This window comes from Prionailurus bengalensis, chromosome A3, assembly GCF_016509475.1.
Source record: "Prionailurus bengalensis isolate Pbe53 chromosome A3, Fcat_Pben_1.1_paternal_pri, whole genome shotgun sequence".
Lineage (NCBI taxonomy): Eukaryota > Metazoa > Chordata > Mammalia > Carnivora > Felidae > Prionailurus > Prionailurus bengalensis.
Window position 1 is genome coordinate 16952157 of NC_057354.1, and position 15548 is coordinate 16967704.

Here is a 15548-nt window from a genome sequence, read left to right on the forward strand (position 1 = left end):
TTACAGAAAAAGGACACTGCTGTCCATTTGGCCTGCTAAGATCATGACCACAGTCAGACCTCCAGCCTCCTGACTTGGTCCCAATGAGAAAAAGATTCCTAATTAATTGTAGGCAAATTCCCCAAGTTGTGATCATCAGATTTAAACCTGGTTTAAATAAACCAGACTTTATTCTGGTTGCCACGCCAACGCATTACATGTGTTCTTCCTTGCTGCAATGTCAATTTTTAATCACATCTCATATTATTGGGAACAGAACTGCATCAGTTGAGGATGCTGGTTGCCATAACAATGTAAGTCTCTTTATACACACCAATACACACACAACCATCCGCTCTTTTTTTCTCTCATCTCTACCCAGACTGCTTGTTCTAGATTTTCCAAAAGGTTTATTTTAGGTATTCAGATTACAAGAAAGTGATGGAACTACACCAACACATGGCTTCTCAATTACAAATGCATCTTTCAGACAGTGATTCAGACAGACAAGTGGAATCTGAGCCAGCAGGATGCAGGAACGAACAGGAGTTGCTAAGACATTATTCTGCCCATTACCAGTATTTGGTTGGTCCAGATACTTTTGGTGGTCTTGCTTGCTTGAAAACCTTCAGGGATGCAGAGCTCCTCCCAAGTTGATGTGATTTGGGGAAGGTTCTCTCACAGAACCAGCGTTTATTGTGCTGCGCCAGAATGCCCTCAAAAGCAAGTGAGCTAGTCCAATCTTTCCCTCAAGTGATGCCCCCCTTCTATATGTCAATAGCCCCAAGGTCTTCTCCAAGTTAACCTTCCACCCCAGTGGACCCAAATTTGATTGAAATGTTGATAGCAGAAGCACAGAGAAAACTGTTGTGAGCTGCCAACAACTTTCTGTTCCTACAAAATTTAGTTCACTCTTGGTGCAGTCACTGTTTCAGGAAAATCATCAAAACGTGCCCTTTATGTAAGTGTGCAAACATCTCTGGTTCTGACAGAAGATTTTACTAACAGGAAGCCCTTTCTAGCATAAACATGCCAAAATCCTAGGTAAAATATTACAAGAAAAAAAGGAAACCAGCAAAGGAGGAAGAAGAGTGAATTCATGGTTGAATTTGCAATAAGGGGAACGAACAGGAGTCAGAAACAAGAGGGAAACAGAGCAATAAGGAAGGGGTGGCCTGGTGTCCTTCTTGTCCTGGAGGCTGTTATTGGATAGACAGGGACCAGCTGCTAAGGACCGGGGTTTCATCACACACTTCATGGCAGGAGATGGGATCTTAAGTCCAGGTGATACCAGGAGCAGGTACTGAAAAACGCATGAAAAGACCACATCCCCAGACAATGTAATTGTGGGCTCCATAGTGGGAAAGGCAGGGGAGACACAAGATACAAGTTTCCAAATATGATTAGCTTCAGGTCCTGCTTCCCCCAGAGCATGGGTTTTTATTACCCAAAACTTCAGACGTTGACAAAGTTTACATTTGGGTTTGGGAACTGAAGCTTCTATTTGTAACCACTAGGAAAAAAACTTGTTTCAGTGAAGCCCAGAGCTTCAGCTTTTTCATTTCCTTTACCCTCACTCTGTAAATATCTGAACCTTGTTCTCAACAATTTGTCTTATGATGATCCTGAGGAACCCAACAAAAAAAGAATCAGCTGACCAAGCCATATTCATTTTCTATCAAGGAACAAACTGGTGGCTTAAAACAACACAAATGATCAAAGCCCAAATTGGGTCTCACTGGGTCTCAAGGGGTTTTATTTCCCAGTACCAAGGATTTTCTCCCCAAGGAATTTACCTTGTCAAGGGGACAAACACCACTTAGGAAAGGTGGACCAAGAACCGAAGTCTATACAAGCCATTATTTTGCTTTACTCTGACTCTATCTGCTCCAGGGCATCTTCTGGTGTCATTTATCAGATACCTCCATTTAGGCTATGACAGAACACCACAGACTATACTAGGTGACTTACAAAAAAAGCTTATTTCTCACAGTTCTGGAGGCTAGAAAATCCAAGATCAAGGCACTGGCAGATTTCATGTCTAGTGAAGGCCTGCTTCCTGGCTTCACCAACAGTCATCTCCCTGCTCTGTCCTCACACGGCAGGAGGAGCAAGGGATCTTTTATAAGGGTGCTAATTCTAATCATGAGGGCGCCACCTTCATGACCTAATTACCTCCCAGAATCCGTACCTCCAAATATCATCACATTGGGGATGTTTCTACATGAATTTTGGGGAGATATAAACATTCAGTCCATAGCACGTCATATCCCACAATCAGCTGTTTGGATGAGGTTGGAACTTACCTTCCAATCTCCCTTCTTCCACTCAAGGAACACACATTGGCTTTCTGGTACAAACCAGCTACTTGGACGGTGTTGGCCAGGTATGGGGGTGGCAGAGTAGGTGGGCATCTCCCTTAGAAAAGCTTATCTACTGAGAGGCAAAAATAAAGTTCCTTGGTGTACTTATTAACTCAAGAACCTCTCCCAGGCTTTGGACAGGAAATGAAAAAAGTCAACCTTTCAACTTTGCTTTATTTAGCAACATCATCAAGTTAGTGTAAGGTTTCATACTTTATTGAAATACGAAATATTTGTTATCTGTTAAGAAACATGGCACACACTCCAACTGAGTAAATCTGAAGAGAATTTAACAAAGGGTCTATTTTTTTAAAAAAAAAAATTTTTTTTTTCAACGTTTATTTATTTTTTGGGACAGAGAGAGACAGAGCATGAACGGGGGAGGGGCAGAGAGAGAGGGAGACACAGAATCGGAAACAGGCTCCAGGCTCTGAGCCATCAGCCCAGAGCCCGACGCGGGGCTCGAACACACGGACCGCAAGATCGTGACCTGGCTGATGTCGGACGCTTAACCGACTGCGCCACCCAGGCGCCCCACAAAGGGTCTATTTTTAAAGGGATGGGCAGGTTGTTGGAAAATCACAATTATTAGAGTAAAACCATTGGGGCTAGGAAAGAAAGGGGAGACTGTGGTTATCAGGACTCGGAACAAGAGGGCCATATGTAGCACACTATGCCCTTCAGATGAGGACCACCACCAGCCTGAACCCTACAGAGAGGAGGCTGTGGAAATAGGTGTTTCAATCTCAATCTTTTCGCTCTCCTTTCCTACTGCTTTTCCCTAATGGCTGAACCTAATCAGAAATCAGAGGGCAAAAGAGTATGTGGACGGAGCCAATAGAGATTAACTTCCTGGGGCTCAGAACAGAGAATGGAGGCGTGGTGGTGTGGGAGGGCCAAATGTAAAGTGTCTATTTGTTTAGGCAAAATGAAATTACTAACCCCCTAAGTTTTTCTTCTTCGTACACAGGTTGGTGGATTTAGGCTGGGCAGTCTCAAGCTGTAGGCTTGAGGCTAACAGGCACCTTCCCTTACCCCCTGACACCTGTCTCATATCCTAGGACCAGCAGGCTGACAGAGGGATATTATTCTCATAGTGATGGTAGAGATGCAAAAGACCAAGTCCATTTGTGTAAGCCATTTAAGCCTTTAGTCAGGTTGTATGTTTCTTGTAGCTACAGTAACTAATTACCATAAATTTGGTGACTTATTAAAACAAAAATTTATTACCTTGCAGTTGTGGAGCTCTGAAGTCCAAAATGGGTTTCATTAGTCCAAATGGATTGAGGGGATGTTTAGCCTGGAGAGGACCTTCACAAGGTTAAGCTGTGGGCAGGGCTGTGCTCCCTCCAGAGGCTTTAGAGAACTGTTTTCTTGTCTTGAGGTTCCTTCTGTTTTCATAGCCACAGCGTAGCATCTTCTGGTGTCTGATTTTGCTTGTTTTCGCATCAGCTTTTTCTGGTCCTTTTACCTTCCAGCCTATTGTGATTACACTGAGCCCGCTTGGATAATCCAGGATAAGCTTCCCATTTCCAGACCTTAATTTAGTCACACCTACAAAGTTCCTTTTACCACGTTAGGTAACATATTCACAAGTTACAGGGTTAGAAGACAGGCATCTTTGGGGAAGGGGAGGGCAGTATCTAGTCTACTAAACATGTCATGCCTACCAAAATTCCACTGGTCAAAATCAAAGGACAGGAGGTACTCTGCTCATTAAGGGAGGATGGGGATATATGTATACACACACACACACATAAAAGAATCTGGCAAGGCCTTTAAGAAGTATTTACTGAATGTGAGTTTAGACTATTATGACTCAGGTATCATACTGATCATCTTACTATAATCACAGCCACAGCTATCCAGGCTTGAGTTCCTGCTGGGTCCACAAGGGAATGTCATCTATAGCAAAGGTGGATACAAGCTGTAATTTAAGATCTTATTTGTGCATCCCAATTATAATGCTGCTGTGTATGCTACAATGACACCGAAATTTAGGCTCTAAATTTCCTTCTCCCTCTACTCCTATCACCCAGAACAAGAGGACACATTATTTACTTTAAACCCTTCTCTGAAGGTGAAGAGATTCTGCAGGAATACTAAAGTTTCCTCACTCCTTTGCCAGAACTGGCCCAGAATTCAGCTGAACATCTATTAAGGCAGGGAGTCCACATACTACTTGCTTTGCTCTGAGGAGGTTAAAGCAAACCTAGAGTGCTGTTGCTACTAGTGGGCCCCATTCTGTAAGGATACTGACAAACCAAATTCAAAACTGATGAACTGAAAAGGGCTGAGTGGATGTTTAGCCTGCAGAAGACCTTCCCAAGAGCAGACAGTACTATGATCTGTGGGGCCTGAGAAAGATCCAACTAGTAGCAATGAACACCCAAAAGTCCAGACTATACTCACAAAATACCATTTCCAAATAAAGATAACCAGAGCTCACTGGAGAAATGGCTGCCTCCAGATCTGAGATTAGAGAGAGGAGCCTGGAAATCTCATCATATTAGAAAGAAAAGAAACTGATAAAGATTATTAGGGTTGCTTCAAATGAACTCATGAGGCAACCTGAGTTGACTTTCATGAACCAAAGACAGAACAAGGCAACATCAATAAGGAGAACTGCAATGGATTAAAAAAAAAAAAAAAAAAAAAAAGGGTGTGTAAAATCACGGTTTGTGGGTTTAATAATAGATTCAGGAAAAGATCATCAATGGCTGCCAATGACAAAAAGATACCCAAGTAGTTTTGGGAAGGAAAACAAAACAGAATCTGATAAAACCTCTAAAATAACGGGTCTCAAGTTTGAATAAGCACCAGAATCACTTGGAAGGCTTATTGTAACACCTATGGCTGGACTCCACTTAGTTTCTGATTCTAGGGTGGGGCTTGAGAAACTGTTTTTAACAAATTCCCATATGATGCTGATGTTACTGGGCCAGGCACACTTTGAGAACCATCATATTGTTCTTAGATCTAGTCTAGAACATGCTAAATATCATTAGCATGAAATCAGCAAAATCAAGACTGAAAAACTACTCAATAGTGGCCTTCAAAAAATATACTGCAAGGGACAAGAGAACAAAGAGATTTAGGTCTTTTAGTCGTATATAGTGAACGGTCTTCAGCTGGAGTATCTAGGATTTCCTTCAAAATTATCTGGAGAGGAAATGGACAGACATACGTTGTTAAAGCTGAATTAAGTATTCAGGAGTTGGTTCACCATACTATTCTCTAACTGGTGCTTGCAAGCTCATAAAATCAAAGTAACAGCAATATATTTAAGTAGTATACTCAAGGCTGTTCATGAATAGCTAAAAAGTAGCAGTGGTCACTTAATCAGATACTTGGGCACCATAATCAGCAACTGTGCTTTGCCTACCATTTCCTCAATTGGCTAGGAAAGAAAGTATTAGGGTTTGACTACAGAGTATTTTAGTCCATGGAGTGACTGTGCCAATGTTTTGATAACAGCATTTACCCCCACAACAATACTAGAGGGCATGGTTTTACACAAGAGAACATGGCTTATTTTCTATGGAATCTATTAATCTCTCCTCTATTTAAAGTAGCCTCCTGCTCCCTTTTTGGCTCTGGGCTAGGAGAACCACACTCCAGCTTTCAGTGGTAATGGTGTACTCTCTGATGCTATCCACGCTCTCCCTTCAGCAGCTCTTAAACTTGAATATTAGCTCCTTCTCTTCCTAAAAACAAAAACCCCTTTTCTTAACTTTATTTATAAGACAGTCTATTCACAGGAAGTACTGCCTTACAGGTTATTATAAGATGACTGGACATGATTAGCTGAAGATAATCTCATTCTTGTGATATTCCTGCTAAAAATGCAATGAGGAGACAGCAGACAAACCCAAATTGAGGGCAATTCTACAAATAATTGTCCTCTACTTTTCAAAAATGACAAGGCCAAGAAAAAGGCTGAGGACGCGGTCCAAATTAAAGGAGACCGAAAAGCCATGACAACAAAACGTGGCAAATGATCCTGAACCAATAGAAAAAAAAGACAAAGAATTATTAGTGGTCAACTGGGACAGATCTATGGAGCATGGATTAGACAACAGTACTTTATTGATGTTATTTTTGGTAGGCACTGTAGTTTAACAGAGAATGTCCCATTCCTAGGAATTAGTTTTTAAGGAAAAAACAGCAAGATGTCTCTTATTTTCATGATTCAGGAAAAAAATTTTTGTAAATGAAACAAAGTATAATTAGTGATGGGAAAAGGGTATCCAGTTTTTTGTACAAGATTTTTCTGTTTATCAAAATTATTACTTAAAAAGTCTATTCATTCTCTACTCTCTGAGCCTTCCTTAATCTGAGTGCTTTTCACTAGGAGGAATTATCTGACATTGTTTTTTTGTTTTTCTTTAACGCTTTAGGGCTGTTAGGGACTGAACCAGGATTTAAAGCTTGCCTCTGCTAATAAATCTTCATGCTAATTCCATGATTTCCTCAGAAATGATATTGAAAATGGGTATAAACGAGTGTAAACAGTAAATAAAAACTTAATTACTAAGTTTCCTAGTGCTTGAGCTGTAATACTCAGTACCACCTGCTTTTGCAAAATTCCAATGAGCTCTGATGAGACTACCCGGCAAATACCAGTTCTTTTAGATTTACATCTCCAGAAGGATACACAAGAAACTAGTGTTCCTGGCTTCTTCCATGGGGTCAAAGGTGAAATTTGCCACGTTAACCTTTTTAGATCTCTCAATTTTTGACTCCTTTCTATTCAAGTATTATAAAAGGTTAATCACTTAAGTACTATACTGAGGGCCCATCTGTAGGGTTGCTGTAACCTAGCCAAGCAAATCTAAACAAGCTATTGAGGACCTAGATCAATTACACAACTGCCATTAACTCATCCTTTTGGCAAATGGAAACCTGGTGTTAAACATACATAGATCCATCTTATTCAAGATGTGGTCATTGCCTCAAAAAGTTCAAAATTTAATGTGTAAATTGGTAATTAGTAGGTACCAAACCATGTAAAAAAAACTTTCTTATCGTTTGATATTGAACATTAAAAATAGTATTTTTCATTCCTGCTACACAAGCCAAGGGATTAAATAGAACAATGAGGATACTGAACAAGTATGCTTACTATATATCCACTCAGGAGTATACTAGTCAGCCATTTAAAATAGCAGATCTTAGTAAAAGCAAACTGCAGAACACCACTCACGGTAAGGACTAACAGCTTATTGGGAAGAATAGGTTTTATGATCAAATAATTCTGGGCAGTGACAGATACTGTTAACGGCAGCTACCTTAGCCAGTGAGCTCTAAAGGAAAGATACCTTATATTCCCAAGTATATATTAATTTTGCAATTAAAATTAAGTCAAAACTTAAGAACAAAACATCCAACAGCCATAGGACTGAAATTGGATAAAGTCAGAAAACTGCCTTCTGAAAACAAGGTAAATAATAAAAATGTGAGGTTTCCTAAATGTAAACTGCCGAAGTTTAGAGTGCTCCAAGTCTAAATTAAGGAAATTAGGTTAAGGACTTTGGAAAAGGTGATTAAAGCTTCCTGGTTTACCTGAAAAATACGTCACAGAAAATGCTCAAACCACTATTAAGGTAACAGGTAAATTTTATGTGTAAACAAAGCAAGACAATACAAAAAAGTTTCATATGGTTAATCCTTCACAACAGCAGATAGTACTTATTATGGCTATTACATGTCATATGACAACATGTTCCTGATATTAACCTCTATTTTCAAAAAAAGATTTTAAGTAATCTCTACACCCAACATGGGGCTCAAGCCATAAACCCCAAGGTCAAGAGTCTATGCTCCACTGATGGGGCCAGCCAGGTTTCCTGATCATCATCTTTAATCTCCACAACTCATGGCTTGTCCTTGCCAATTTCATGGATGACATTAAAGCACAACGACTTGCCCAAGATAAACCATCCACTATGTAGATCCTAAAACAGGTCTCTGAGGAACTGAAAAGCCCTTTTCCTCATACTCAAGTCAGGAATGGCTTGCCAACTGGCAACTCTAGTTGAAAAAACCATTTACCAAATATTTGGTACTAAGTGGGAATACACAATAAATCCAAAACCAGCAACCCTCAGTAAGCATTTTATTGAGGAGATAAAGCATAAAGTAGGTTAACAAAGTGGGGAAAAGAAGATACCAAGATGAAAGGTAGTAACAACACAGGACTGGAATGTAAATCACAGGAACTGGTAGGACTCAAATTGGCCTTAAAGGCACTATGGCGTGTCAGTCAACACTATCAGGTAAAAAGAAAGGGGAATCGAGATGTTGCTCATTTCTATTTTTGCGCTCAGTTTAATACTCTATCTAGCCAAGGATTTACACATGGCATGTTGCAGACTCTCAGATTCTACTGATAAGTTAGCAAGGAACTAATAAACATTTCAGCAGTCAACTCTGTTCTCAAGTGGGCCAGTGTTATAGTGGTTTAGGTATATCCAATGACATTGAGGTCCACAGGGATAGAATAGGACTAGATTCTCAATAAGTTGGTCTTTGCTATTACCAGGAAACTTTTATGGGCGTAGGCACTTACCCATATAATTACCCACTTTGGGGGCAAGCAAGCTAACAACGTAGGTAAACCTGCCCATTACCATGTGAGGTTAGACTAACACAAGAAAGCCCAGTTGAAAGATGTTTTACACTTTTACAAAGTCAAATTTCACACTGCAATATTCCCCCCTCCTTCCTTTTTAAAAGGCTGTGGTTTTAAAAGCTTTTGTTCTTTCCCTGAAAACGAGAAAACTTTGGCCAAAGCCAATTCTTAAACCAACTTGTTCTTTAACCAAATTTTGAAGGGCAGCTGGAGGAGATGTGCCTCTTCGTGAATTGTAACTTCTGTTCTTTCAAGTAGGAAAATAACTACAATCACAGACACTAGTGTCTTCTTTCATATTCTGAAGTTTATACTGGGAAAAAAACCCATTTCTTGTGAATATCTAAACTTTAAAACAGTATGAGAGTAAAGAAAAGAAAATAAGGTCATGGAAGAAGCATCAGCCTTTTGGGGCACTATTTTCCTAAGAGTAGGCTCTAAAATTTTCTAACAGGAAGCTCAGAAATTTCTGAATAACAAATCTTTCTATGCACTAGCAAGTACTCCTCCCAGCTACTCTGGGATTTTGACACCTGAATCTTTGACTCAATTTTCTCAAGCAGCCTCATCTCAGGTATGCCTTCTGGATTATTGGAACCTACAAACCAACTCTAGATTATCATGCTTTCTAGTCACATCTGTGGCATGATGAGCACTATGCCACTATGCCCCACTATAGTACAATCCAGTCCTTGACACCTTATGCAGTGACAGATCCTAGAAGATAATAAAGCGGAGTCAAACAATCTGTATCTTGGTTTCAAACCAAGATTAACGAGTGCTTTTAAATGGAATTAAAGTATCTGAACATAAAAATAGAGGGTAATTCATTTCTCAAATTGCAACTTCAACTAATTAGGTTTATAGATGCATGGACCCATTGGTTATCCAGTAACTCCTACAAATTTGCAGTATAATTTGGCTCCCACAGCATATATTAAAGTACAGAAAATTTAGAGGTTACCCATGTAAATTCTTTTCAAGCCCACCATATGCTGTAAAGTTACAAGGATGATCTAATCAATTATCACATAACCCCATCAACCATTAACGACTGATGGCTGGGTGGAATTTCACTCTAATCAGCAACCAATTTTACCAAGCAACCTGTTAAGTGCCTGTTAAATATAATAATCTTCCAGCTGAAAATGCAGTATTTGCTCTTCTACTTTGAACAAGAATATGCTAAATTTCCAATCAAAGAAAGGCTACTTCCATTTTCATACAACAAACACTAAAGACCATGGAACCATATTCTAACAAAACACTAATTACACTGACCATTTCTCCATAAAGTGGGATTACCAGGCTAAACGGGTTCTCAAGTATTAAGAACTACTTCAAGAGTTCAATTAAATTTAAGTTGAAAAGTTTTCATCATTTAAAATCCACTAACTTAGGCAAAATCGTATAATAGACGGACCACGAAATACCTTTTAAACTCAAAGGGGCAGATAGGACTTTGGCAAATTTGATTAACAGCACAAAATGTTATCCAAATCCAATAATTTATTGCTGGTCTGAGGCTTGCCTTCTTTTACACTTTGAATTTACATTGTTTCCACAAAGAGTAGATTACCAATATTTAAAGGAATTTAATAGTGACCTATTCAGTAAGGCAATTATCTTGGTAGCAAATTTTTATTGAAATCTTACATAACTCAAGCTTATAAAAAGCCAACATAATTGAAAATTGGGTTCTCCCTCTAAAGCCTTAGGTATTCAAAGCTTGAAACGGTTAATTTAAAAGTAAGCAAACAAAACAACAAAACCCCTGCAGCAGATCCTGCTGAAATACTTAAAAAAAATCTAAATGAGCTTAATCTTTACAAAAGTTATTTTAGCTCAAAAGCTATAAAATCAAAGTTATCTTAATTCTACAAAGAAGGGAGAGGATCTTTGACTTCATGCCACCATTTCTTTAGAACCTCATCTTTTTCATCAAATTTGGCCACAAATCAAATTTCTGTGTGCCCCTGTTTTCAGGAGATTCCTCTTGCAAAGAGGCCAAGTACAAACATGGAAGAGTAACTGCTTAAGCAAGTAGGAAAGTGTTCCATAATAGTGTGCAAAGAATGTAGAGTCCTAAGTTAATCTCTGGAACTCGATCTGGACCGTGACCTCGACTTTGAACGAGATCTAGAACGGGATCTTGAAGCTCTTTTTGGTGGAGGGGACACAGAACGTGCCTTTGAGGGTGGAGCAGGTAGGGGTGAATTTGAACGAGACTGGCTCCTTGATCTAGATTTTGACTTTATATCACCTTTTCCATTTTCTTTGGGGGAACGAGATCGAGAACGAGACCTGCTTCGAGATTTCTCATACTCCTTAGATCTGCTCCGAGAGCGTGAACGGGAGCCCCGGTCAGACTTGGGCTTAGATTTGCTTTTTGATCTGGATTTCCTGCCTTTTGATCGAGAACGTGATCGACCTTTGCTCCGAGACCTGGATCTGGACAAGAAGAGCCAGATTTTTTTCTCAATACCTTGCCAGAACATACAAATAGAGTAACATTCAGAAAAAAAGATCTAACAGCTCATTATTTACCTGGAGCGACTTTTTGAGATACTTCGAGATCTACTGCGGCTGCTCCTGCGACTCCTACTTCGTGACCTTCTTCTAGACCGTGACCTATAACAAAAGATGCAATAAAAAACATTAATCTCACATCTCAACACAAACTTTTGTGTCATTTACAAAAAACAGTAAACAAAATATAATTTCTTACCATAAATTAAGTCCACCTTAAAACATTGAAAAGAACCTCAATGATGCACAACACAAGAGACTACATACTGAATTTCAACTAAGCATCAATTGAAATACAGCTGCTTGAATTTTTCTTTGCTCTTAGCAAATATGGTTTCTTCTCCTTTCCCTGTATTTCAACAAATTACCTTGATCTGCTTCCAGAGTAAGACCGCCTGTGGCTCGTTCGTGGTTTATCCTCAATGAGCCTGATATTTCTGCCATTTATTTCTGTACCATCCAGTTTATCCAAAGCACGCTTCATGTCAGAGTAGGAACGAAACTCAATCACGCCTTCGTTTGTGCGTTCTTTGTGAGCATCCGCATAGGTTACTTCACCTGCTTGTCTCATGAAATCCTAAAGAAGCAACAAGATTAAACTCAGAAATGTAATGAAAAAAATCTACGTACTGTACTGGATTCTCAGAAATTTAAGAAAAAAGTGAAGCAAAAGCCTACCTTTTAAACATTAGCCATATCGTTTTTTTTTTTTTTTAATTTATTTTGAAAGAGAGCACACACATGGGTAGGTGGAGCAGCAGAGAGAGAGAGAGGATCCCAAGCAGGCGCCGAGCTATCAGCGCGGAGCCCGGATGTGGGGCTCAAACCCACCCAACTGTGAGATCATGACCTGAGCTGAAATCAAGAGTCAGATGTTTAACTGAGCCACCCAGGTGCCCCAGCCGTATCATTTTTATCTCAAATTATAGCACATACCTTTAAATCTTGCCAACTGCAACGACTAGAAAGATTTTCTACAATAAGCCTGAATTCTGTACGAACAGGTGGTCCATATTTGTCTCTGCCAGAGGTTCTCCGACTGCTGTATCCACCTCCACCACCTTTATCACATGAAGAGAATAATTAGATGCTTTGTAATGACAGGGATGCATGTTTTTTGAAAGTTAGTACAAACATATCAACTTTTATTTACTGGAGTAGGACTTTGCTATTATACTGCTAAACCTTCGATACAGTTGTGATTTGCCATAAATTAAATTAAGGGCAAGTCAAATAGACTAAATCCAACTAAACTTCTCCTACAATCTGTTAGAGAGTGACTGCTCCTTTATTCAATTTACCTCGCTAAGTTTTATTTTACAGAACATTGTAAAATATAAAACTTAACTGATTACATGCATTTCTACATTTTACAAAAATGTTTACTAGTTACACTAAGTACTTACATCACAGTGTGAGGTTTTTGGTGGTGGTTTGGCCACAAAACACGCAAGGTAACAGTCACCTAGTTCAGATTAACCAGTTTTGTCTAACCCTTGGAATCCTCACCATCACCCTGCGTCTAATGGCAAAAGGCTGCTGTCGTCATGGCTTCCGGTAAGGTCAGCCAAAGGGTCATAGGGCAAGGGTCACACAATGTATGGAAAAGCCAAGGCCAATCAGGAAAGGCAGTCATCTTAGCCTCAGTGGACACAGCCTCAGCCCCATTGGTCACTTTCAAATTGAAACATCAAGGACTTGTTAAAAAGTTTGAATTCAACATGCAACAATTTCAACATCAAACATTTAACATAACCAAACCCCTCCCACCTCCTCCCAGTAACATGCCCCAAATAATTCAAATGCAGCATAAAGCTCATTTAAATCTGTGTGGTACTATACCACATTAGTTAAAAATAGTATTTTCTTTGGCCCCTGCCAATTTTAATCACTCTAAGACCTAAACTTAAAACTCCTCCCCTTACCCCGTCCCCACCCCACCCCCACCCCAGCCTGCCCTCAAACTTCTACTCTAAAACATTCACATTTCTAGCTAAAGCACTGTCAGGTAAGCAAGGGGATACAACAAATACTGCCATCCCTCACTTCCTCCGTGGGCAGAGCCCACGACAGTGCTGACAGGGGCCCAAGCCACCCCCCGCCCCCAACTTAGCAAAAAAAAAAAACAAAAAACAAAAAACAAAACAACAAAAAACCCCCACAACAACAAAATTAAATATATAAGCCCCAAAACAGCCCAACCCTGGCTAGGCAAAACCCACAACCCAATCCCCGCGCTCCGGCGTCCCGTAGCTGTCCCGGGCAGGCGTGAAGGCAGCGGCGCCCGGGGACACTGGAGCCAGTGGACCCCTGCCACCGCGCCTGCCCGGGCTGGGAGGCCCCACCCCGCCCACCCTAAGCCTGCGCCCGCCCCCCAGGATCCCAAGGACGCGGAGCGCGCGGGGGTGGGACTCACTGCGGCTTCCGTAGCTGTAGCCGTCGCGATCGCGGCGCGGGCCCCGGGCGTGCTCCACGATCACGCGCTCGCCGCAGAGCTCTTTGCCGTTCAGTTCGTAAACGGCGTCGTCGGCGTCGCGGGAGTCCTCGAACTCCACGAAGCCGTACCTGGGGGCGGTGCGAGAGCCGGGAACCGGCAGGCGACGTTAGGCCGGAGGCGCGCACGCCCGCGCGCCCACCCTCCGCGCGCGCTCCCGCGACCCCGCGCCGCCGCCATTTTGGAGGCCCTGCCACGCGGCGCCGCGGCCTGGGCCATCTTCTGTCCAGCGGACCCCGCCGCCGCCAGACCCAGGACACTGCGGACGGACGCGGGCTCCCAGGCCGGACTCACCCATTTTTGAGGTCTATTTCGAGGAGACGACCATAGCCGCTAAAAAAGCGCTGGATGTCCTTTTCCCGGACGTTGTAGCTAAGGCGTCCTATGTAGACGCGCGGCATGTCTGTGGCGGGCGAGGGGCCCGAAGGCTGGCGTCGAACGGCTGACCGCAAAGCAGGAGCCGCGGTGCGGGTGCGGGGACGGCGAGAGCCCGAACACGCGCCTCACACCGCAGCGGCGGCCGAGTCCAGCCACACAATGGTGCGCGCGCGCCAGAGCTGCACTATAAGGGAGGGCGAGTTGGGGGCGGGGCCAGCGTGTGGCGTCAGCGCGCAGCACGTACCCTCCCGCTCTGGAGCCCAGGGCTCGGGGGTGACTTGCAGGTCCACTTCCGCGAGGTTTTGGGGAAGTGCAGTTCTGCTCGCTTACACAATTTTCTCCACCCATTATTGTAAACGTAGTTTTCTGTCGTCGAGCCACAGACTTGTCTTCTAATTTGTACTTTTTAAAAAACCTCCTTGGTGTGATCTCTCCGGGACAGGAGCTTGAGAGGCAGTCCCGGAGGACTCCCGGTTTTCATTGGTTCCTGATGTTGTCGTTAATAGGACTCTGTGGTCTCTGATTGGCTCCTTAAAGCGAGGCTGCAAATTTCCTCCACTGATCGGCTCACGCTCCGCTCGGCGGGCAACGCGCGCTCCGACCCATGATTATCCCGTTTCACCTAATCCGAGGTTTACCCTCCGGAGTAGTGGTGACCCGCACGGTTTCGCGTTACGAGTATACAGCCTTGCTGGCCTCTATCCCTGGTGGTCTCACAGCTATCATCAGCCTTGACCGCCTCGCTGCCCGTCCCCCTCCATGGGTCTTTTCTTGAAACACTGGCAAGTCACTTGTAGATTGCTGTGTACGTGGTAATTCCACTCTCGCTGTGGGTGCTCCCAAAGGGAGTACGACCGAGGTCTCTGGCCCAAGAAAGTTAATCAAGACCTGGCAGCCCTCCTACACAGGTGCTCTCTTTTTCTCCTCATGGAGAGTCCCGTGAACCAACAGGTTGGAAGCCCCCGTGTATTCGATAGAAATATACATTTTTTTTTTTTTTTTAGTGTTTCATTGGACATGCCTTTTAAAGCTGGAGAACTACATGAAAACCCCGAAGGAGTAAGTTTAAGTGGAGAGCAGAAAGCCCTAGTGTACTCTGAAATTTGACTACAGGAAAGGAGACTGGGAACGAGGGAGTAGAGAGGTGGGGAAAGACGGGATAGCACGGTGT

The 15548-nt window shown here is 42.2% G+C and overlaps 1 protein-coding gene across 1 annotated transcript; it reads right to left on the reverse strand.

Moving 5' to 3' along the window:
* Window positions 1–8443: 8443 nt before the first annotated feature.
* On the reverse strand, window positions 8444–14676 carry SRSF6 (serine and arginine rich splicing factor 6). Its single transcript, XM_043602348.1, has 6 exons — window positions 14294–14676; window positions 13922–14070; window positions 12442–12566; window positions 11874–12082; window positions 11524–11607; window positions 8444–11427 (listed from the first exon to the last, which is right to left on the reverse strand). The coding sequence occupies exons 1-6, from the start codon at window positions 14398–14400 to the stop codon at window positions 11067–11069; spliced, it is 1035 nt and encodes a 344-aa protein (XP_043458283.1). The 5' UTR covers window positions 14401–14676; the 3' UTR covers window positions 8444–11066.
* Between the last annotated feature and the right edge of the window lie 872 nt (window positions 14677–15548).

What these genes read in the sequence shown, in the direction of transcription:
- SRSF6 (XM_043602348.1), bottom strand. Translation starts at nt 14,400, where the DNA reads ATGCCGCGCGTCTACATAGGACGCCTTAGCTACAACGTCCGGGAAAAG. An exon ending in CTACAGCTACGGAAGCCGCA is followed by an intron (nt 12,567 to 13,921) that starts GTGAGTCCCACC and finishes CATGTGATAAAG; the next exon opens with GTGGTGGAGGTGGATACAGC. An exon ending in TACTCTGGAAGCAGATCAAG is followed by an intron (nt 11,608 to 11,873) that starts GTAATTTGTTGA and finishes CTTTTGTTATAG; the next exon opens with GTCACGGTCTAGAAGAAGGT.